At 35.4% G+C, this 26,214-nt stretch overlaps 1 protein-coding gene across 8 annotated transcripts in view; it reads left to right on the top strand.

Annotated features, from left to right (window-relative positions):
• The window catches only part of LOC121370475 (zonadhesin-like), a 109,901-nt gene that overhangs the window by 50,144 nt on the left and 33,543 nt on the right, over positions 1-26,214 (top strand). For 7 of the 8 annotated variants that reach the window (XM_041495725.1, XM_041495724.1, XM_041495731.1 and 4 more), the window contains exons 23-34: positions 431-550; positions 1,270-1,389; positions 2,985-3,107; positions 3,562-3,600; positions 4,929-5,051; positions 5,816-5,875; positions 7,543-7,665; positions 8,076-8,168; positions 12,476-12,598; positions 16,133-16,183; positions 16,778-16,900; positions 18,729-18,788. In XM_041495725.1, coding sequence (XP_041351659.1) covers positions 431-550; positions 1,270-1,389; positions 2,985-3,107; positions 3,562-3,600; positions 4,929-5,051; positions 5,816-5,875; positions 7,543-7,665; positions 8,076-8,168; positions 12,476-12,598; positions 16,133-16,183; positions 16,778-16,900; positions 18,729-18,788 — 1,158 coding nt within the window. The remainder of the gene's footprint in view (positions 1-430; positions 551-1,269; positions 1,390-2,984; positions 3,108-3,561; positions 3,601-4,928; positions 5,052-5,815; positions 5,876-7,542; positions 7,666-8,075; positions 8,169-12,475; positions 12,599-16,132; positions 16,184-16,777; positions 16,901-18,728; positions 18,789-26,214) is intronic. The other variant, XM_041495732.1, reaches the window with a different exon arrangement.

Genomic DNA, 26,214 nt, shown 5'->3' on the forward strand with positions numbered 1-26,214 from the left:
GAGGTATTGCATATTCAAACCACCTCAGCTTCTGATTTGGGGGTGCTGTGCACCCCATGCCCATGCCAGCCCTTCTTTTGATGCCTATGATAAATAATGTATCTTTTTGGGGGCTATACTTTGTTTTTCAGGTCGGTTGAGGGGCTTGCATCACAGAATCGAACCATCTCGGTTGATCCATTCATCTGATTGGTTTTGTTTCTCATTCCAAATACAGTGCACCACATATGGTCAAAGGCCATGGTATATGCTTTCTGGTCTGTGGTAAAGTGCATATAAAAGATCCCTTGCTGCTAATGGAAAAATGTGGCGGGTTTCCTCTGATGACTACGAGTCAGAATTACCAGATGTTTGACATTCAATAGTCAGTTATTAATCAATGTGCTCTAGTGGTGTCAGTAGACAAAACAAACTTGTTTTTGTTTTTCAGAAATATCTTTGGGATATCCATGTATTCCACCTGCTGTGTGCATTGATCCGAATGCTAAGTGCGCTGACTATTGCGTGTGTCGTTCAAACTACTATCGGGATGACAAAGTTTGTGTGCGAAGTAAGTTGTATTCTGAACAAAAATATAGGTTGTATCATCTTATATCAGTGCCTCTGTCCACACCTACATCTCTGCTCTTTTTCTTTCTTTGTGTGTGTGTGTGTGTGTGTGTGTGTGTGTTGTGTGTGTGAGACTCTCTCTCTCTCTCTCTCTCTCTCTCTCTCTCTCTCTCTCTCTCTCTCTCTCTCTCTCTCTCTCCTTCCCTCTCCCTCTGTCTGTGAAAATTACTTTATTGTCACATGTAAACAGAATAAAAGTAGAGGATACTCACTAATAAAGATATAGTTTATGATAGGTGTTGTAGCTGTCGTAATAAATTTTAAAAGTGTTCAAAACATCAGATCAAATATGGCTGGTACATATACTTTTTTGGTAATAAAATTCTAGTGCACATGCTGAAAAAAATATATGTATCAAACTTTGAAAGAAATTACGAAATACTGTTACTGGCCTATAAACAGCCAGGTTTACAATACATAACAGTTGGGACATGATGTCTACCATCCTATATAACAGTTGTCTTTTCATTAATCTTACACAGATTGGTGAACTGTAATATGTATGCATTTTGAGTTTTTAAGTACAAAATACAAAAAAAGCTAAACACTACACCAAAAAATAGCAACACATTTATAACAAACAAATGAATTAAATTTTTTAACTCTAAACATATGCATTGTTAATTACTATATAATAATAATAATTATGATTTCTTCCAGAAGTAGCTTTGGGAGATCCTTGTTCCCCACCTGGCGTGTGTCTTGACACAAATGCAAATTGCAGTGACATATGCCAGTGTTTACCAGACTATTATCAAGACGGTGATGAATGCGAACGAAGTAAGTTTGATTCAAAGCATGACTGTAGGGTTTTCTCTTTATAACATGTATGTTTGTCTCTATCTTTTTTAATGTTCTTACAAATGTGAAGAAGGGCCAGTTACTAGTCCTCTACCGGTCCAACCGGAGAGGACTATAGGTTTCATCTATGTCCGTCTGTCTGTCTGTCTGTCTGTCTCTGTCTGTCTGTGTTTATCTGTCCGTTTGTCTATACCACATAGTTTTTTGTGTATAGCCTTATCATATACTGTTTAAGATCAAGTTTGACATTAATGGCCCCTTATTCAATTTTGACAGTTATGGCCCTTTAACTTAGGAAATAAGAAATTAGTTTTTCCAGACTTGTTTTTGGCAGCTAAATGTTGTGTATAGCTTTATCATGTTTTATTACAGATCAAGTTTTACCTTCATGGCAATTTACTAATTTTACAGAGTTATGACCCTTAAACTTATTGGATATGAAAATTTGTTTTCCGTTCTTCTTTTTCGGAGCAATACCTCAAGATAGTGAGCTGAAATATTGTATATAGCTTTATCCTGTAGAGCTACAAATCAAGTTTAATTTCATGGAGATTTACCCATTTTTCACAGAGCTATATGGCTCTTGATGTGAAAATTTGTTGGGCCCCATAGGGACCTGTATTGCTTTAGCAGTACTCTCAGATTTTCCCGTCGGTGGGCCCATTAATTGGGCTATATCTTGTTCCAGCCAGTGCACCACGACTGGTATATCAAAGGCCATGGTATGTGCCATCCTGTCTGTGGGAAAGTGCATATAAAAGATCCCTTTCTGCATTAGGAAAAATGTAGCAGGTTTCCTCTGATGACTTCGAGTCCGAATTACCAAATGTTTGAGCTGATGATTAATTAGTCAATATGCTCTATAGTGGTGTTGTATTCTATTTGACATTCCCTCACTTTCGTTCTTCCTCTTTGCCTTAATCAGTCTGTCTCTCAGACTACGTGTTTTTCTCTGTCTGTATTATTTCTGTCTTTGTCTGTCTGCCAGTCTACGAGTCTCGGTCTCTGTCTTATGTGGGGCGGGACGTAGCCTAGTGGTAAAGCGCTCGCTTAATTGATGTGTGGTCAGTTTGGGATTGATCCCTGTCGGTGGGCCCATTGAACTATTTCTCATTCCAGCCAGTGCACCACGACTGATATATCAAAGGCAATGGTATGTGGGATTGTGCATATAAAATATCCCTTGCTGCATTAGGAAAAATGTAGCGGGTTTCCTCTGATGACTACAATATGTCAGAATTACCAAATGTTTGACATACAATAGCCGATGATTAATTAATCAATGTGCTCCAGTGGTGTCGTTAAACAAAACAAACTTCTTCTGTCTTATGTATGCTATTTTCTTGTTAGGCAGATATTACAGTATGTTTCTCCCAACGTTTTTTTGTGGGGGTGGGGGTGGAGGGGGCGAACCAGCACTGTAGATACCTGTTCAAAGAGAACATGCAGGATGAGGTTTCTAACATATTTTGTTTCAGCACAATTAAAAAACATGTTGGCTTGTTTACTTTTAAAATGTGTCTGTGCTACATACATGTATGCCTGGTTATGATCCTTGGACTAATTGTTTTCAGAAATAGCTTTGGGAGATCCGTGCTCCCCACCTGGTGAATGTGCTGATATGAATGCAGACTGCGATGGTGGAACGTGTCATTGTATCCCACGTTATTACCAAGACGGCAGTATATGCAAACGGAGTAGGTTGAAATCATGCAGATGCATATTATATATTACACTATTTGAATATTGCTATAATTGTTTATTCTATTCACTTATTAACAGATCATTTTTAAAATCCAAAGTTCTATTCTTTTGAATTTTTGTTGTTGTTATTGATGTTGTGTGGGTTTTTTTTTTATTTGTTTGCTGACACCAGTTTGTTTGGTTTTATGCAATAAATTGAACTAAATTGAATTGGTGCATGGTGGGTTTTTTTTTTTTTTTTTAAATAAACATTTGTTTTATAATAACATTTTGTTACAAATTTTAATAACAGAAACAGATAATTTAAATGTTTTAATAAAGCTAAAGTTAAATATCTGCAATACTACATGTCCATTGTAACATAACAGGCTTGTTTAAATAATAATAAATAAATGTAATAATTGTAATGAGTAACACTAAAAAGAGTGCATAATTTATCATTTTCAGATCCTATATCGACGCGAAAACCACATGGCACATGGACAGGTTGGTATCCCAACAGATGACATTAATTTGATATAGACATTGGTTGTTGGGGGTGGGGGGGTGGGGAGTGATGGGACACTGGCCTCTACCTCTGAAAATAATGCATTAATTGACTTCGGTTGAAAACCAAATTTATTTTAATATATCGGGTGGCCCATGAAAAAACGATAACACCACTGAATATGGAATTGTATAAAAAGTATAGGGACTGTAACTTTGATATGTCACCCATTACTCTCTATGGATTTTTGACAACTTCAGTGAAAATTGTCAAAAAACGTGGTGCTCATATTGCAATTTACATACAGTGTCTGTAAAACTGATTTATGTCTTGTTAGGTTTCCATAATTACTGGCAAATCACTAAATGGAGAGTCTTGCTCCTTTCTGAACCTATGAATGCTTGGAAGTCACAAGAGCATTGATATACATGTACTATAAAACAGTACTTAAAATTGCTGATGGTAGTTAATTTTTAATTTTTTTTTAATTCACATATTGCATTTTGAACCCATATTATAAACACCAGAATGAAAAAAGGCTGTAGTATATGAAACTATACTGAACAGCAAAAGAAAAAAAAGTTTTTAATTAACTGGGTTCATAGCGGTATTTAAATTCCTTGAAAGTTTTTGAATTTGAATTTTTTTTTTTAGGTCTTTAAAAGTCTTTGAATTGTAATAAAAGTCTTTAAAAGTCTTTAAATTCTCACAAACCATAGCCAAAGCAATGATGATATTTTTTACAGCTGCATGCATTTGATATTTTCCAGTTACAAGGTTTAATCTGTCATGTTGCATGTAAAAAAGCTCAATTTTTTGCCATGGACAGCAACGTAAACTAACTGATTTAATTGGTATTTGTATCGCATTCTATTGTCTTTGACCGCTGTGTAAAAGTCTTTGAAAATGGCAGGTAAAAGTCTTTGGCAGGTAAAAGTCTTTGAAAATGGCAGGTAAAAGTCTTTGAATTTGTTTGGTCTTTAACCTTGATTTAAAAAAAAAAAATTCATTGTAAAATTAATTGAATATTATTATAGTTTGTCAAAATGGGCGTAAAATGTTTACGACATTTTTTAAATAAACACCAAAACTAATGACATTCAAACTGAATAATTTAAAATATAACTAATGAAAAGTAAATTAATACTTGCATTTCTTTCTAACCATAGTATGTGCATTTAATTTGTATTCCTTGAGAAAATAAAAGTATGTTGTATATAACACTTGATATCTCGTTTCTGAAAAATAAATATTTTAACAAGTATGCATGTAACAAAAAATATAAATAATAAGATATTGTGATTTGTTGTTTTGTGTTTATTATCAGGACCATGCACAGATGTACCCCGCTTTTGGCATTATTGTGCTCATGTTCTCAAAACAAAGAAGTGTCGTAAAATACCACGACACGAGCGTCGACTGTGTGCCTGGAGTTGTGGCCTCTGTACAGGTATTGTGTTTTATTTAAAAAAATAATTACATTGTTAGCCATGTCATTGAAAAGTCAAATCAAAGAAATTCTACATGTTACCAGAATGTTTTTCAAGTACTAAACACATTTCCAGTAAACTCGCCACCTATCAACAAATCGATAGTTCAGCTGCATTAAGTTTAAATGTCAAATTAAGGTTGATGATTGCTATCCTTGGAACATTTCTCATCTATTTGGAATGTCTGTCCAGGACAACTGGGCCCCGTCCATGAAGCTATCTTAGCACTACTATCACCGTAAATACCTACCTGGTAGCTAGAGGATCGCATAATACTATTTTTATTCTTAATATATGATATTGACGATACCGAAAAACACTCTGGTAATAACCTTTATTAATGCCAATAACACAAACTCACATTTTTTGCATTAATATTATGATTGCATTAATTTTAGGATCTACAGTATTTACATTGAACAAATTAGAGCTGAATAATGGGGTACATTTTCTTTTTCTTTTCACTTTTTTTTTTTTTTTGGAAATAAAAATACTTTTTATTTTGGTAGAAGTCATGACCTTGTGCTGCTTTGTGCAGAGTTAAGTTGAGTGATTATGGTTACTGTAACAGTTTTTTCTTTCAGATTGCCTGATGAACTATGAAACCAGAAAAAGTAATTTGGATTAATATTTTCAAAGCAAAAACAATATGATGCATTTATTACACAAAATCTTACTATAATGTTTGATGTTACATTACTACATAATAATATTGTGTTTCCAGGCCCATCACCCACAACAACTACAACTACCAGGAGACCAGCACCAATTATTATATGGCAAGGTTAGTATCCACAGATATATATATGTTAATTAACAACACATATGTACCAACTGATGCTGAACTGAAGTGGTAGATTTGAACAATGTGGAATATACCATTGTGAAAAATGTACCGGTCATGTAAAATATTGGTGGTCATTGCAGGAGTTGTCCTTGCCTTCCAGTCATAAAAAAATCAAGTGATTTATATCTGAACATAAGCGTCAGAAGATGCCAATAACTAGTGGGGGGAGAGGGTGGGGGGGGGGGGGGGGGGGGGGGGGGGTAATTTTTATGTTAATTCACCTTTTAATGGGGATCGACAAAATACATAATTGACAGATTGAAAAACTGTCATATATGCCACCCTTAACCTCGGCTTCTGATGACTCACTGAAAATAAATTTAAATTTACTGGAGCAGGACTTCTAGATTATGGTAGCCCCACTCCCATGGCTAGTGATATCCAGTGTTTGGCTAGTAAATAACTACTATCTCCATGGCGGATGGCTAGTGAAAAACACCTTGTCAAATGCTGCATTTAAGTCTATTTTGTAAATATGAATATCCTGTCTCCCCCCCCCCCCCCCCCCCCCCTTTTCAGATCTAAGGGTTTTTAAGCTCTATCTCCTTTAAGTGACATATCCAATTATTACTATTAGTAAAATAGTATTTATTTATAATAGAGCCAGTGAATTTTTTTTATCATGACTAGTAAAAACGTTAAATCACTGATCCCATGGCTAGTGGATTTTTGTAACAATTTTAGAAGCCCTGTGGAGTAAACAGTAGACACAAATTAAAGTCAGTATTGAGGGGCTTCGATCAGACCACATTTTTCATTGCTCTGATAGCTCTTGCACTTCTACCTGTTCATTCATTCATTTCAAATTATTTTCATGTGTATATGGTTCAAGCACACTGTCCTGGCAATCTGTGTTGTCTGTCAAGGACAGAGCAGACCATATGGGAAACACTTCTTCGGTTGCTTTGCCTTGTGATCATGGGAACCCATCGGAAACTGGTTTTTAAAAATAATTACATATACATATTATTTTTGTTGAATAGTCGTACTCGTATAATAATCATGGCTGGGAAATCTTTTTTTTCGGTTCCGTCATTTTACCGACATGGTACTGGAAACAGTCATTTCTGTGAAATCTGAAGGGTAAATTATCAGTTAATCAGTGGTTAATGAAAGAGAAGTCGGTGTAGTGGCCTTACACCTACCCACTGATTTGTTAAACTCGCTCTGTGTGAGTGCCGGTACCAGGAAGTGAACCCAGTACCTACTAGTCTTATGTCCGATGGCTTAACTACTGCACCATTGAGGCTGGTTCTTGTACATGTCAAAATTGGTAGGCATATTATACAGGGTGATGATGATCTTGACATATTGTTTGGGAAATGAGCTTTTTTCATGGCAAAGACTGAATTATTTAGTGCAGGGTTTTTTTATTGCTTGTTGTGGATCAAGTGCTAGCTGCTGGCTACTACCTTGTATGTATGTGATTGCTTTTACTTACTTTTCTGTTATTTCATGATACATATTAATAGCATAAAATGACATTCTAACACTTACTGAAGGCAAATATTCTTTGCCCATCTGCATCCCATTTCTAACGACTATGAACATGAACATGTGAACATAAAAAGTATGGAGATTTGTTATTCTATATTTAATTTCAGGACCATGTACTGATTCCGCCCGCTATTGGTATTTTTGTGCTAAAATACGTAAATTAAACAAGTGTCATAGATTACAAGTTCATGAGCGTCGACTGTGTGCATGGAGTTGTGGTCTCTGTTCAGGTACTGCGTGCTGTCATTTGGGGGTGGGGGTGGGGGCTTATATGTTGTTTATTTTTCTTTGCAGGTTTTTTTTTTGGCTCTGACTTTTTTTTTCTTTCTATTTTTTTTTTTTTACAAAATAATCAAAGTTAGTGCTTAATAAGAGGTTTGGTAAAAAGAAAAATATTATTGAAACGTCTAATTCCTTGTGATGCTAAACATGTATTCTTTATCCAAGTTGAATTTAGTAACATAAATCATACACTTTCATTTAAAAAGAAAAAAAGCAATTCTCTTGAAGTATTTCAATGAGACAAGTCAAATCACACTTCAACATTCTTGCAAAAGTAAACAACAATGATATATTGCTGATTTAGTGCCTATGCCATTTTATCATTTGATACCTATAGTATGTGTTTTTCTGTTTCCAGGCATTTCACCCACTACAACCCCAAGTACTACAACAACACCAATAACTATTACTATAACAACTGCAACACCAATCCCAAGAAGGATATGGCGAGGTTGGTGTATATAAACAAATGATATTTGGTAACAATATTTCTGGTTTGACTACATCCGTGTTGAATTACATTATAATTTGAACTACAGGTAAATGTGAAGAAAAAAAAATCAGGTGTCATGGTTGATAATGAAGGAATGTTAGACACCCCAACATGGAAATCACAACAGCTATTACGTGGCTGACAAATGTAAGTATATTAAATTAAATATTATGGTCAGATGAGTGTGGAGCTGCAGAATGGAAGAACTACACAATTTATCACAGATGAAACCATTTTAAAAACAAACAAAAAACATATGAAGAGTTCATTTCTAAAATGAGATATATGCCTATTAGTAATGAAGGTATACTGGTTTTAGTATAACTCTCAACAATAAAGTGATCTAATGTGATCTATGCACTTCGAACATGATGTTAAAATTGTGCTTTGAGTGATATATTCAACCCGATGTACAACAAGCAAGACCAAGGCTCACGTGAGAGGGAGAAGTGAGCCAAAACTCCACCTTCGCTTCGCCGTGCCAGTCACTGTAAGGCGAAATCGGTGTTGCCTTTTAAAAATAGTGACTACTTCCTTTGTACACAATCAAGGATGAATGATGAAGAACTTAGGAACACCTATTCATAGATACTAATTAAGTGTTAAGTTTCTGAGAGTTTGAAGCGACACTGCCGTCACAAAATCAGGTGGTCTAGCTCAGACAACACCCGTATCTGGCACTAAAACTAGGCCTATATGTGCTGCTGATTGTCAGGCGTGTATGCTGGTAATTATACAAGGGTGAGGATCTAGACTGGTGAGCAATTGTTTTTTTTAGGAAGTTTGGTTCATGCTCCACCAGAAAATACATTGAAAAAAAATATATTTGGAGCAGCAGACCTTGTAAAAAAAAAAAAAATGTGGGGAGGGATTAACTAGTTTCACTCAGACTTTCTCATAATCATATACATTGAGCATACAAACAAAGATGTCCAAATTACAAAATAATACAGGCAAACCTGTCCTAGTGACCACCTGTATTCAGCGGTCTTCTTTTTTAATGTAAATGCACTCTAAATAATTTGGCACTTGTCTGACACACCCATCGGCCACCTAAACTGGATCCCAAGTCACTAAAATGCCTGTGCTAAGTGGCCACTGTAAATTCTATAAAAAATTTTTTATTTTAAACAACAGTGACAAAGTGCAGCAAATCTTCACACCTTGTGGAGTGCATTTAATTACCTCTGGGTATTTGAAGCTTGCAGTGGTAGATTAATCTACTAGGACAATACTCTGTATGGAGTAGCAATTAAAGGAAAAGAGAAGACAAAACTTGTTAAAGAAGGAATTACAAATAAAATGGTTAAATTAGTGATTTTCACTTATATTTCATTATTTTAGAAGAAGGTGACATGTGGAAAGGTGACTTTTTTTAAAAACTCTAGAACACACATCCATCAATTAGCAGTAAAGACGGTAAAAAAGAAAAGAAAAAAATTACAGACTAAAAGTTGCACCTGATTTCAGCAGCCAGTTGTCTTAAGCAGTCACCTTAATTTGTCTATATATTCCTTTGTGTGGCTGCTTAAGACTGTTTGACTGTATTGGGTTAATATAACTTCTTTTGGCATATTTAATTTTTTTAGATTATAAATTCAAGTCTTCCCTCCAGTTAAAAACTTCTCCCTCTCAAAAGTTTGAGAGAGAAGTGACTTCACTCTATGATTTTGACCTCGCGTGAGGCCTGAAAATGACATAATGCTGTTATGGTATTATAATGTTTTGGAAATTAACTATTCATATGTACACTTAAAAACATGATGTATACTTATAGGCACAATTTCCAAATTTTTTAAGAAACACTACATTGTAGCTGCTAGCTGTTTTTGTTACTCTGAATGAGAATATTGCCAATCCTGCACAAAATTGAAGAACAACATGTGCAGGGCTTGCAGTTGACAAATCCTTCTTCATAATGTCGGGAGATGCCTGAAATTGGGTGAGGGTGGGGGTGGGGGGCACAATTATAATCATAATAAATTTGTTTTCCACTTGCAGGGGACAATGCATAAACATTAGATTTTGGAGGCATTGCTTCTCTGCCCCTCGGCCCACTTCCAGCAGCTATTATTTTTTCGATTCCATTCTAATCTTTGAAATATAGTTTTTAATTAGACTTAAAAGCGTTTGAGTCTTGCAAATGGTCTTAAAGTTGCTTGTGTTGAATAGAAACAAAAGCACAAAGCCATATGTGAAGGTTTTAAGGAACTTTATCAATAGAAAATGTTATACATGTACTTCTATGTCCCAAGACTGTTTTAGAAAAACACACATGATTATTTCCAGAAAATTAGATACATGTAAATGCAATAAGAGAAAGGAGAGGTTGAATTTGTGCCCCATGACCGGTATAAAAAAGCTTGTGGTATGTGCTGTCCTTTTTGGTGGAAAATGCATATAAAAAATTCCTTGCTGCCAATGGAAAAATGTAGTGGGTTTATGTTGACTACTTGTCACAATGGACAAATGTTTAACATCCAGTAGCTTATGTTTAATAAATCAATGTTCTCTAATGGTGTTATATTAAACAAAACAAACTAACTGTAGTCATAAATTTACCATTAAAAAAATAACTTAAAAGATTTGACACATCACAGAATATGCATTGCTTGTCTTTTCCTGGAGAAGACCAACCAGGCTACATGCAGATCGACCTACTTTGGTTCTTGGCACTGCTTATGGCTTCAAGTTTGTGCACCGGTATTTTCATGGGCTCATGTGAGTTTGCGTATTTGCATGGACTCATATGAGCTTGCATATTTGCATGAGTTCATGTGAGTTTGCGTATTTGCATGAACTCATGTGAGTTTGCGTATTTGCATGGGCTCATGTGAGTTTGCGTATTTGTATGGGCTCATGTGAGTTTGCGTATTTGCATGGGCTCATGTGAGTTTGCGTATTTGCATGGGCTCATGTGAGTTTGCGTATTTGCATGGGCTCATGTGAGTTTGCATATTTGCATGGGCTCATATGAGTTTGCATATTTGCATGAGTTCATGTGAGCTTGCTTATTTGCATGAACTCAGGAGTACTGGAGAGATGGTTCAAAAGCATGAGAGTCTCCACATAATTCATCAGACTTTGCAGGTCACTGAATATCTTAATCTTTGTTACAATGCACAACGCAAAGTATTATTCATAGCAGTCTGAGACGATAAATTACATTGTGTAAGAGGTGCTGATTGAAGATGGGTGGGGGTAGGATACATCCCCTATCCCCAAGAATGCCAAAGAGCCCCCACAATTTGGTGTTTAATATATTAATATAATTATTTCATTTCATTTTAGTGCAGAAAATTTGATATCTTGGTTGCCTGGGTTTTCTGGGGTAAGACTGCATAAATGTATTTATCTTTTGTAGGAGATATCGTTGGCACTATAATTTGCGATATCTCCTGTAATATTCTTCCAGGAGATATCGCTTCTTTTGTTACATCACTGTGTATGTTTCAGCGCTAAACCTATCATTAGTGACGTCACGCCACTGTCGTTCTGCTAGTTAACGAGTCTACTGCTGTCAAATATAGTGACGCTCAACCCACAATACTGACACTGTTTACAATTGTTGCAAATGAAAAGAATGATAATGGATGATAAAAAGAATACCCCTCGTGTCTTATGATATTATAATTTATCAGCCCTCGTTGATAAAAGTATAAAAGTCCTCGACAAGCCTCAGATTTCATATTTTTATCAACTTCTGCTGATGAATTAGGATAGACACTTGGGGAGTATCCTCTATATGTTTGTTAATTACATAGTGTACTTTGAAATTCTGTGGGTGCCCTAGAAAAAATCCTAAAACCGTCTGTGATATCGTTTCAGAAAAACAAAAAATGTATAATTAGGTTCTGTATTAGGACTTGACTTTAGCAGTGGCCCAGGGTGTTTTGTCTACCAAATGATTGCTCGGGCTACCAGATGTCTAAATCTGGTAGTCCACTGGGCTACTGTATATTTGTTTTACATGTCCAGTTACTCCACAATCAACATGTACAAGTGTATATTTCACAGTATATTTCTCATGATTTAAAAAAAAACCTAACATGTTTAAACAAAAATAACTGATTTTAATATTTTCTCTAATTTTTTTAATGTATTCAAATTATGGGGCTACCAATTTTTACTGGGGGCTACCAGATTTTATAACCTCGTAGCCCAGTTGGCTACCACTGAAAAAAGTTAAGGTCAAGGCCTGTTACCATGAATGTGTTAAGATTGAAGATAAGGTGATCTTTTGTATTTTCTGTGTTTAATTTTAGGACCATGTACAGATGTCCCACGCTATTGGCATTATTGTGCGCATTTGCGCAAAACGAAGCAGTGTAGGAAAGTAAACATTAACCAGCGTCGACTATGTCGTTGGAGTTGTGGCCTTTGCACAGGTATTGTGCTTTTTATTATTATTAGTTCCCTACCAGTCCAACCAGAGGTGACTGTCCATCCTGTCTGTCTGTCTGTCCAACATATAGTTTTCCGAATGGTTTTTTCACAATGCCTTGAGATATTGAGCTGAAATTTTGTGTATAGCTTTATCATGTACTGTTACAGATCAAGTTTAAGTTGAGTTTTATATTGATTTACACATTTTTGACAGAATTATGGCCTTGAACTTGGGAGATATACAGAAATATTTTGGCAATGCCTCAAGATATTGAGCTGATGTTTTGTGTATAGCTTTATCGTGTTTTGTTGCAGAACAAATTTGATTTTCATGGCGATTTACCCAATTTTGACAGAGTTTTGGTCCTTGAACTTGGGAGATGCGAAAATTTGTTGGGCCCGGTAGGGGTTATGTATTGCTTTTAATTTTAGTAGTACTCTCAGAATACTTGTTATTATTATATTGTTTGATTTTATTTTATTTTATGTTATTTTATTACTTTTGTACAGGTACTATGTTTTATTTGTCTTTCAGGGTTTGTGATGATGTGTAAATCATGTGTTCTGACTCATAATTTTCCTCCATTAACTTGCACTTTTTTAAACTGAGAGTCACAACTGACTTGCAGTATTTTTAACTTTCTAGTAGTGAAATTGCTGATATTTCCAACATTAATTCAAATTCAAAATATGATTTATTTGTCCTTTCACTATCAAAACTGAAACTTTAGTATAGAAATATTTATTTTAACATCTCCTATCTCTATTTTCTCACATGAAATCAAAAGAAAATCAAAACATCCGTTTCACTTTTATAAAATACGTACCCTGATTTTTTTTCCATGTACCTTCGTAGTGGACAATCAATGCACAGAATTGACTGGTGACTTTGAAACACTGATCTCTAAAAGTTGAAGAGATCTAACAAATTCTTATAATATTATTTTACCACTTGTTCTCTTATACATATCCATCACCAACTAATACCTTATTTAAAATAAATTGGATGGCATTTGATAAAAATAATCAGGGCACAGAGGGTCTTGTCCAGGTAGATATAAAAAGGGTATTTTAAAACTAAAAATGGCATCTTTTTCATCTTTTTTTTGGGTGCAACTTCAGCTTAATATGGCCCTGGGCCCATATTTCGAAGCAATCTTAGTCTACGAAATCGTAAAACCATTGTAAACTATGACATCACTATGGCATGTGCTGTAGTGATGTCACAGCCTACGAGGGTTCTACGATTTTGTAGCACTAAGATGGCTTTGAAAATATGGGCACAGGTTAATTTATAAAATAATAGGTCATGTACGTACCTCTAATCCCTAACTGCATGTAGCCATTTCTGGAATACACCTTTATAAAACTTTATATCAACTGATCAGTCAGACAGGAGACAAACAAATGTTATGAGATGATATAATAAAATTGTATGCTTTTCAGAAGTGAACTAAATAGAATTTTATGTACAGTCTAATATTGTTATCCAAGTCCTGCAATATTAAGAAAATTACCAAGGCAAGTTTACCGTTAACATGTTTCCAACTCAGGACCTACATTTTCAAAGCAATCTTAGCCTACGAAATTGTAAATCAGTTGTCAGCTATGACATCACTATATGGCGTGTGCTATATAGTGACGTGCAGTTAAGAAAATGACCACAGCAATTTTACCATTAACATGTTGCCAACTCAGGCCCTATATTTTCAAAGCAATCTTAGCCTACGAAATCATAATTTAAAACAATCGTATGCTATGATGTCACTATATGGCGTGTGCTGTAGTGACGTCACAATCTACCATGGTTTTACGATTTTGTAACGCTAAGATGGCTTCGAAAATATGGGCCCTGGGGCCTATTTCACAAAATATTGTAAGTAAATTAAGTAAGCAGTTATATCGGGCATACATTTACAAGTGTTTTGCATCCTTTTCACAAAGAAATTTACATCATTACAGAAGATGGAGCATTTTAAGGACAAAAGAAAATTAAATATGTGTACTTTTAACTATATTTGTTGTATACTATAGTAATAAAAATTGTGGTTTAGTCGTAGATTTACGTTTATGTGCAAAACTAGGCTTACAATGTTTTGTGAAATTGTAAATAAATCTGAATGATAAGTTTGTTATTTGTTTTGTTTACCAATATGCTGTAAGATTAATGATTTTGTCAACCACTGTGTAAAACATAATCTTGTAATGATTACCTCATGATTGTATATTAAGCCTGCTTTTGTCTATATTTCATTGACTGAAAGTGACATAACAGTTAACATGCAAATGACATGATCAAGAACAATGGAGTTGTAAGGGGATGACAGTTTATAATATATGTGCAGTGTAGTCAGTCTGCAGTAACATGCCAGTTCAATCTATCTTTTAATTAATTATATTACATCAAAGTGTCAGAATATATTTAATGCGATATAGAATGAAAATAAATTTGTTTAATAACAGCATAATTTCTGTACAAAATCTGTTACCAAGACTGAATGCCTCTCTTTTAAAATCAAGTAAATCAGTATAATTAATAGTGTGGGTTTTTTTTTTTTTTTTTTTTTTTTTTTATTAGACCACTTGGCACTAGAAAAGGGTAGTATATAATTGTGTCAATATAAATGACGGAGAAAATTTGATTAAACTATTGCAACAATCTCTTTCCCTATATATGTATATTTATAACTTATCATCAGGCCTACTATAACACTTCAAGCGACTTGTAGGAGTGTATGTTGAACATTTTACTCAAAGTTAAAGTTAAAGAAATTAAACACCCATACTGCGCCATAGCCACAGTTTAACAATATTTAAGGTGTCACTCCCTGCACTATCCAATGTAGTCCATGTACGACAAACAAATTGCTGCTGAGAATGAAAATCTCTGCAGCAATCTCCACGTTGTTGCCCATTGCCACAGGCAATTGCAGGGGTTGGTCATCTCAACTTCTATAATCTCAAGATCCCAAAATAACTTGAGGTAGAGAATTTGTCCCATGGCATATTTTCAACAAGCACGATTATGTTTATATCAAACCACCAATATATATATATTGATCACTGAAATAAAACTTTTGAATGCATATTATCATCTATATATGTTTTGAAGATTTAAAGTATTGTTTGACAGAGAATAATGCTTTAAAATGTTTAAAATTGCAATATTTAAAAATATTTCATTTGCTTTGTATTGCTTCACATGGAGAAAAATAGTTTTAAAAGTTCAATAAGTTTTTTTTGCAATGTGTATATATTATGCAGTTAAATCCCATTGGCTCGAACCCAGTCGGTGCTCTTAGAAAGTGTTCGACCCATTGGGAAGTTCAACCTAACCATTTGGTCAACAATGTTTAAGTGTAACTCAGGGCTTTGTTTTTTTGGTTCGAGTGTTGCAGTGTATTCGATCCTTCTGAGTTCGACCCAACAAGATTCTACTGTATATTAAAAACTGAAACCTGTAAGCAAGGCAGAGATGCTAAAAAAGCATACATCATTTCAGCTGTGAAATATTATTACTATATCCTGAATTTCAGGTCCTTCACCCACAACCACCATGGCACCACCAACAACTACAGCATGGCAAGGTTCGTGTCCACACTGGATTTACTCATTATTATTAATCAGGCAACATAACACTTCTAGATTTAGCTTCATCATGGCATCTTTAAACAAAGTAATTGATTTGGGCAGTAACATTGGCAGATTCAGAGGTTGGTGAATGAGGTCCCGTGACCTGCCTTCATTCCAATAGTACATATTTTGACCGGGTATTACTATTGTCTTCCTATGCTGGACGCTTATGAATATGTAACTTGTTGTCTGTTGTTCTGTATTCATTTAGGACTGAAGTGGGATTTAGCTTAGTCAGTTGAGTGCTCACTTCAGGTGCTTGTGTCACAGGATCGAACCTCCTCTGTGGATCCATTGAACTGATTGGATTTTTCTTGTTCCAACCAGTCCACCACAACTGGTCAAAGGCCATGGTATGTGCTTTCATGTCTGTGTGAAAGTGCATATAAAAGATCACTTGTTGCATTAGGAAATATGTAGCGGGTTTCCTCTGATGACTGTCAGAATTGCCAAATGTTTGACATTCAATAGCCGATGATTAATAAATCAATGTGATCTAGTGGTGTCGTTAAACAAAACAAACTTTAGTAATTTTTTTCTTCATTTAGGACCATGTACAGATGTTGTCCGCTATGGGGATTACTGTGCTAACGTGCGCAAAAAAAACCGATGTCATAGAATTCTAGAAAGCAGGCGTCGATGGTGTGCATGGAGTTGTGGTCTCTGTAAAGGTACTGCACGTGGTATACTGTTTTGAAATAATTACATCACGGTGTCATAGAAAAACTCAGCTCTAACTACAGTAAAATCTCACTGGCTCCAAGTTCCAATGTGGAATGGTAGTATACTGTTTTAAAATAATTACATCACTGTGTCATAGAAAAACTCAGCTCTAACTACAGTAAAATCTCACTGGCTGCAAGTTCCAATGTGGAATGGTAGTATACTGTTTTAAAATAATTACATCACTGTGTCATAGAAAAACTCAGCTCTAACTACAGTAAAATCTCACTGGCTCCAAGTTCCAACGTGGAATGGTGGCATACTGTTTTGAAATAATTACATCACTGTGTCATAGAAAAACTCAGCTCTAACTTCAGTAGAATCTCACTGGCTCCAAGTTCCAATGTGGAATGGTGGCATACTGATTTGAAATAATTACATCACTGTGTCATAGAAAAAACTCAGCTCTAACTTCAGTAGAATCTCACTGGCTCCAAGTTCCAATGTGGAATGGTGGCATACTGTTTTGAAATAATTACATCACTGTGTCATAGAAAAAACTCAGCTCTAACTTCAGTAGAATCTCACTGGCTCCAAGTTCCAATGTGGAATGGTAGTATACTGTTTTAAAATAATTACAATGTGGAATCGTCAAACATACTGCTACACTTGAATCAAGGACAAAATCCCTTTATCAAAAAAAAGTAAACCCTTTTATATTCTGCATTAAAGGAACATTCCTGACTTTGCTGCATTGTAAGATGTTTCCGATTAATAAAATATTTCTACGATTAAACTTACATATATATTAAATATATTTTTTTGTTTAGAATAGCAGCATCTGTATATTCAATGTGTTTCTGGTCATCTTAATATTTGTTAGTAACCCAGACTGGATTTTATCTTCAAATAATTTCGTACGTACGAAAAAAAAAAAATATTAGGAAATATAATGAAATTTAACCTAGTACAAATATAGAAACACATTTAATATACAACCACCAAAATTTTATACAAAAAAATATATTTGATATGTAATTACAATCGTTAAAAAGTCTCTGTTAGTTGATAATGTCTTAAAAATTGCAGCAAACTCAGGAATGTCCCTTTAAAGGGTACTGGCCTCAGTGACGTCGTGGTTAGGCCATCGGTCTACAGGCTGGTAGGTACTGGGTTCGGATCCCAGTCGAGGCATGGGATTTTTAATCCAGATACTGACTCCAAACCCTGAGTGAGTGTTCCACAAGGCTCAATGGGTAGGCGTAAACCACTTGCACCGACCAGTGATCCATAACTGGTTCAACAAAGGCCATGGTTTGTGTTATCCTGCCTGTGGGAAGCGCAAATAAAAGATCCCTTGTTGCCTGTCGTAAAAGAGTAGCCTATGTGGTGACAGCAGGTTTCCTCTAAAAAACAGTGTCAGAATGACCATATGTTTGATGTCCAATAGTCGATGATAAGATAAAAAAAATCAATGTGCTCTAGTGGCATCGTTAAATAAAACAAACTTTACCTTTAAAGGGTTGAATAACACTTGGGTCAAATACTAGCCTTCTATCGCACAATTATGTCAGTCCCATGAGAGAGAAAGCAATGTACTTAGCAATATTTCACTCAAACCAGTAATCTATTAAATTTGAAACAATATTTTTCTCGAACTAGTAATCTATTAAATTTTAAACGGCAACAATATACCCTTCAGTGTCGCTTAATACATATTGGGAATGATATGTAGTGTAATTTTAGTCTTCAACATTTCTCAAGATGTTGACCATGGCCGATATATGATATGTAACATTTTAGTGCTTAATATTACTATATCCTTTGTTTTTCCAGGTCCCTCACCCATTACAATACCAACTACTACAACATTAGCACCAGATACACCATGGACAGGTTAGTAATGATGACACAGTATTTCTAGTCACTTACAACTGAATTGTCATGTTCATTTGAACAATAAACATGGACATACAAGCTGTTATGGTTGAAAGATATATACTACTCAAAAGAATTTAAGGGTCAGACGATATTTTCGACATTATTTTCTGAATGTCAATTATATTAGCTAGACCATAATGTCACGCATGGTATTGTTCCATTTTGACGAAAGTGGGTCTAAGCAACCCATAAATGAATTAAAATCCACTGTCATTGACACTGTCGACTAGTTCTAATGGCAAAAACATGCTTACATTTGCACGTAAGTTAGGGCGAAAGCGAAAAGGTCTGCTAAGTGCCCATAACTTGCTTTTTCACAAAGCGCTTCATTTGCACGCTTTGCACGTATATTCCATGTTCCCAATGCTGAATTTCCGTATAATTGGAGCTTGCGTTCGTGTACGGTGCACACTCCAAATTCGACAATGGTACGACTTCAACTGACTATCGAAGATCGAGGAAGGGCTATTGCTTGGCTTCAGGATGGCAATACGCAAAGAAATGTTGCTCTGAGACTTGGTGTCTGTCAGAGTGTCGTTGGCCGACTGTGGCAACAGTACCAAGGAACGAATTCTGTTCGAAATCGTCCACGTTCGGAAAGTCCCCGAAGCACTACAAATAGAGAGGACCGCTACATCACCAATATGGCTCTACGTCAACGCAAAACCACTGCACGCCGATTACGTGACAATCTGCGGACTGCGACTGGAACTCGAGTGTCTGATCAAACCATACGCAATCGTCTGAGAGCCAATAATCTACGCTGCCGTCGCCAGGCTGTTCGACCACCACTCCTACCACGTCACAGAACGGCCAGACGTCACTGGTGCACGCTTCATCTGCGGTGGCAATGTGTTCAGTGGGGTCGAGTGATGTTCACTGATGAGTCCAGGTTTAGTCTCCAGTTCAACGACGGTTGGGTTCGTGTCTACAGATGTCCTGGGGAGCGCTTCGCTGACGTTAACGTTAGACAACGTCACCGGTTCGGTGGTGGCAGCGTCATGGTGTGGGGCGGCATCTCTATCCACCACAGGACCCCCCTCTATGTGGTGGATGGCAATCTGAATGGAATCCGCTATCTGAATGAGATTATCCGGCCGTTGGTTCTCCCAGGCCTTCAGCAGATTGGTGGCGGGGCAGTTCTGCAGGATGACAATGCCAGACCCCACCACGCCAGGGTGGTAACGGACTTTCTCAGACAACACGGTATCGCCAGGATGGATTGGCCAGCATATTCGCCTGACTTGACCCCAATAGAGCACGCCTGGGACGAATTAGGCAGGAGAGTTCGGGATAACCATACCCCTCCGGCCTACCTTCATGATCTGGGTCAACTTCTTATGGCAGAGTGGCAGGCCATTCCCCAAGAGTTCTTAAGACGTCTGATCAACAGCATGAGGCAACGATGTGTCGAGTGTATTCGCGCCAGGGGTGGATTCACACATTATTAAACGAATGTTCTAATGTGTAAAATCCATGTTTGACAACCTTCAACTTTGACAGCATGTCATTTGACTTTCTTGTATACAGTGATGTTTATTTGTGGTTTTTTGTAAATATGAAACAATAAATAAAAAATTTGGTGTAGTTTACATCATCAATCTAATACACTCTGAAACTTATTTGGTTATAAATTTTTGACCCTTAAATTCTTTTGAGTAGTATACATTAATTTGACTAGTGGTGATCACAAGCAGTTTTGTTGCATTCCTATGCATTGGCATCGGAAGATGTCAGCAGTAGGTCAGGGTCAGTTATCTACTGATACGCTTTTTATTTGTGGGGGATGCATAATTTTTAGAGTGGAAGGAGCAGTGTATCACAGTGTGTAATCCCTAAATGTGTAACAAATATAGTCTACCACTCTAATTTGAATGAGGCAGGTGGGCAGTTAAATTCCCCCCCCCCCCCCAAAAAAGAAAAAAAAAGTGCTCTTTTGTTGCCATATTACACCAAAATGTTTGGTGGGTTTGGGGTTTTTTTTTTGGGGGGGGGGAGGGAGGGGGGTATCTTGGACCATCCACCGCATGGTATGCAAGGAAAATTCAGTCTATGCATTGGAAGCTACAAGTAGCTACGACCATCCCCAGACAGCCCACCTCATCACACATCTTACACTGTCATGCTTATATTAATAGGTATCCGTTACAAATGTTGATTTAAAGTTTAAAGTTTACAAAATTTGCATTCTCAACATGTGCCCACTAATTGGCCGGTGTTGGAATCGAATACAATACAAAGTTAACATGTCTGTCTGGGTTCTTTCGGTCAGAGACTTCCAAAATCAAATCCCCAAATATAAACCAACAGTTAAACTTTCTAACAACTAAAATAATTACATATGACAATCTGTTTCACAGTGTTTATTTAAGTTACAGCTCTTCAATAAAATTTGAATATAATGTAAAATTATCAAAGATAACAATTAAAAATATTGTGTTTATTTGTTTATTGGCTGAATTGGCCATGGCTTAATTTAAGGTTACCACCCAAAAATAGGGCATTTGGGCAACCCAAATATAAATAAATGGACACAAATAGATAAATAGATAAATTGAGCAACAGTGTACACTGGAACCAGATATACACATGTCGAAAATATGCAAATAAATCATCAATGAAAATATAGCAAAATTCAATTCAATTAAAATCCAAATAAATAAATACATAAATAGATAAACAGTACTGCTGTTGAGCGAGAAACTGCCGGTTCGTTATATAGTAAATATGATTAAACAACTCTTATCCTCTTAATATAAAACAACACTCCAAAATGTCTTGTAGGCTTACCGAGAAACTACATGGAACTGGCTTCTTTTTGTCTTTTTTGTACATCATAAATAAACAAATCTTCATAAATTCCATAAACATTCCACTCCTAACAAACGCAATCTATTTTCATATAACAAGTTTACTTCCAGGTTAAAAAACCTGAGAAAACCTTTGGAAAATATATATTTATGTAAATAATTAAATCATGAATATCTGGCTGTTACTGGTTTAGATGCAAGCTAGAATGAACTATGCACACGCGTGCTTCTCCTTACAGACATATATCGCACGTGCAGCCTGATTTTGCTCATAAATATTCATGTCCACTCTTAAACGAGTACGAACCTAACAAACATATTTTCCTGATTTACTGTGTACCGCAGAAAAATTTCATGATTAAAAATGATCTTTTGTGCACAATGTTCAGTATTGTCTAGATTTAATCATGCGAGTGATCACACATTTAGCCGTGATGATTTCGATTTGAAGTCTTCATACCGTACACTAGAATATCCAATCTGAAATTATAAAATAACACACCAGCAGCAAAACAGCAAACAATTTAAACGTAGAGGGTTATAGGGTGGGAGGGTTTCATTTGTTTGTAAATACTCGGCCAACACTAGAAATGTTTTACGCTTAAAAATAAACAACTAACTTTCGTCATACCTCAATATAATAATAATAATAATAATAATAAAATTCTTTATTTTCAGAGGGTAAACACATTCAGTACAAGGTGACTGGTCTCCCATGAGGCCCTCTCTAATCTATACATGATATTATACATACATACATTCAAAGAAACAACATCAACATACATGTAATATATATAGCATGAGGAACAATAGCACATATTATGAATATATAAATAATTTTAAATCAATTTGTTAAGAAATATGACGTCACTTATAACAATGTGATGTAACATCACAATTGACAGCACACAAACCCTAATAATTTGTTATTTCAAGCCTCTGAATATGCATTTATTACAGTAACTAAGAGTCAATAAAACAATTTAATTGGCAAATAATTATATCGTTGTTACTTTGATAACTTCATTTAATAGAAAGATTAAATGTTATTATCAAAGATAACAATTCAAAATATTGTGTTTGTTTATTGGCTGAATTGGCCACGGCTTAATTTAAGGTTACCACCCGAAAATAGGGCATTTGGGCAACCCAAATATAAATAAATGGACACAAATAGATAAATAGATAAATTGAGCAACAGTGTACACTGGAACCAGATATACACATGTCGAAAATATGCAAATAAATCATCAATAAAAATATAGCAAAATCCAATTCAAATAAAATCCAAATAAATAAATACATAAATAAATAAACGGTACTGTTGTTGAGTGAGAAACTGCCACATGGCGAGATCTAGCGTCACCATGCGGATCTCAGCCACCGCCAACAGAACCGCGCTGTGGCCAATTGTATATATGCCATGTCAGCCAGTGGCTACCCACAAAACTGCAATGGACCGATTTCTCCACATAAATGACATACATTATCGGCGGCAATTAAAAACACTCAAAAATTGTGCAGTTGTTACCAGGAGAAGATAAATGAACCTGGTCGGGGAAAATAAATTAGATTTTGATGCTGTAATTTCAAGGTATTTTATGTATCCATCCAAACAAATTAATTCTGCAACCCTAATTCTGGCTTTCTCAAGTACATCAAACCTCAATCTCATAATTAAAAAGTCAATGAAATATGTTCTCTGGGACGTAGCCAGAGAGGAAAAAATTCCAAAGAAAACCCAGATCTTTAAAATAAATATCAGTGTCATGGGAAAAATAAAATAAATCTGGGGAAATTTCAGAAGAGGCAAGCACCTCGTCTGTCTCATGCTGGCTACGCCATTGGTTCTGTGTATTTTTCAACCACCAAATAAATAATTATATAAATAATCGATCAGTTTCCTTTTGTTAATGAAATTTATATATTCATTCTAAATATAAAAAACAAGGCACATAATGTACATGTAACTTGAACAAAATTCAAAATCTGATGGAAATTTTGAAAGTGTTAAAAGCTGATTTGATATCCATCTTGCCATGTCCCAAACTATTTACCATTTTGATTGCTTTATCAAATGTGCAATAATTAATGGAACTGCGGTCTGGGTAAATGAAATTATTCATCCAATTCAATAAATAGGCAAATAAATAAACGGTACTGTTGTCGAGCGAGAAACTGCTGGTTCGTTATACTGCAAATATGATTAAACCCATCCAGGCTAGATCCCCAGTTTATAAGCGTAAGATAGACATAAACTATTAACATGCCTGAATTGACTGAAGGTTCGTGCACGTCCATCCCGATCTCGATCACGACATGAACATATTATATACAGACTATAATGATGTTCACAAACGTGTACGATATACACCAAGAAAAATATATAAATTAATGTATTGTACATCAATAGTAAATGTGTAGCTTACATTTATGTAATATTTACACATACATGTATATACACTCCGTTTTCACGTGTGATGATCTGTTTTATATTTGGTAGCTTAATCAGAAATCCACATAGTTTAATCAACTATCGTGTTATCAATGGACAGTAGTTCATTTAATTTATATATTGATGGTTTATTGTAAAGGAAATGTGGGTTTTCTAAGCTATTCTTGGGAGTGGCAGTAATCCTACATGTTACGAATCTCCTAAGGACGAGCACTTGATATTGGATCATGGAAGCAATAATCTATTAAATACTTTGCGTAATATATTTTCGACTGTGTTGTGCAGAGATATGATTTGTTTTGGTTTAATGTATCTGCCTTATAAATACTCTAAAAGTATGATGAAATGGTAATTGTTCTTTACACCATTGATATTACAGAGAGTTGATTCTACCATTTATGTCTATTTTACATCTGCTGTTTCTATAGAAAGGCTACATGAAGGTATCTTGTATTTACAAAAACTGTATTTAAATGCAGTAGGTGTCTGTAGCTAAGATTTAAAGGATACACTATTAGCAATATGTATGTAAATTCATTACGGTGACGTATCTAGTACAGTAAACTAGTGAAGTTCCAGTGATCGATTATAACTGAAAAGTTATCCTTTTGGCTGTACTGATGTGATGATAGATTATAAAATTCATAATCGATTGTCGTGGAAAATGTTAACAATAATTGTTCCTACAGTTCAGACGATGGAACTGATGTAAATACGATTCCCAACATGACAGCAACACAGACCGGACAAACCAAACTGCTATCCTCTGCTTTAATTGTGAAGAAACACATTTCTCAGCACTTCTGTTAACCGTGATGCAAATATTGAACAATAAATCCCGCACTTGACTGACCCAGCTACACACAGTTGTGTGTACTTTTCTTATACAATCATCAACAAGTTATATTTTACAATGCGGATATTTCTGCTTATATAAGGGGGAAACGGACTAGTTCATAATATACTATTATGTGTGATATGTGCTTCGTTTTACATCTAAGATTTGTTTACCGAACTGCATGTGTACACGTTCATGACGATTGCCCCCACTCTTCAGTCATCATTTAATACTGTGTAGGTGTCATCTTTCTTTGATCTCATATCTATAATGGGCGATTAACAATTGGCTCACCAATGGTAACTACATATATCTCTATTGACATTTTTTGAAAGGCTGATACTTCATCAGTGTGGACAAATAATAGATTATTACAATTACATGTAGTTGAGTTTAACCTTGGTGATGTAAAATGAAGTATTTCTCTCACAAATAACCAGGTATGTATGCCGCCTGTTGAACGGAATGGTCTACTCAATGGTTACAAGCTAGACTGTATTTTGCTAAAATGATGGAAAATGTAATGCCACCCGATCTGAATTACATTTATAATAAAACTTTTTTCCTGATACCAATTCATAAACAGATGATTACCTGAACAGTCCAGGTATTTGTAATAACGAACTGGTTTGGAGCACAGGTACCCCCAAACAGAATCCCCTAATACAAATACTATAGTTACATATATAAGGATTATATAACGTTACTATAACATATCTGACGTTATTGTTTGGGGATACCTGTGGTTTGAAACAGGTGTCAGCATTGTTAAAAGTATAACATTTCAAATACTTGCATAGAATATATGTAAATACATGTATATGTGCCCATCCCTTAAAAATATGTTTTTGTCTTCAAGAAGCGTAGATTTAGATAAGAGTAAGTTACCATTAGTTTATGTCTGATACATACATGTACATTGTATCTGATACACGGACTCAAATTCTTAAAATAGGGGCTATGTGTTATATATCGTCATTTATGCCTACTCTAAGAGATATACTGTTTCAATCTGTTTTACTGTGCACGTAGGCCTACTTTGTAGCTCTAATTAACGGGTAAGAAAATGACTAATCCCACCTTTCTGTCACATAAGCGCCGCAAAGTAATTTACTTTTTCTTTCTTTTCTTTTTTCTCTTTTTTATTTTTATTTGTTTATTGGCTGCTTAATTTAAAGTTACCACCCGAAAATAGAGAAAATACCTACATGTATGGTAGACATACCAAACATTATTCGAAAAAAGATGTGACTTTTTTTAATAATTTTTTCAATATGA

Source organism: Gigantopelta aegis, chromosome 4 (genome assembly GCF_016097555.1).
Source record: "Gigantopelta aegis isolate Gae_Host chromosome 4, Gae_host_genome, whole genome shotgun sequence".
Taxonomy (NCBI): Eukaryota; Metazoa; Mollusca; class Gastropoda; order Neomphalida; family Peltospiridae; genus Gigantopelta; species Gigantopelta aegis.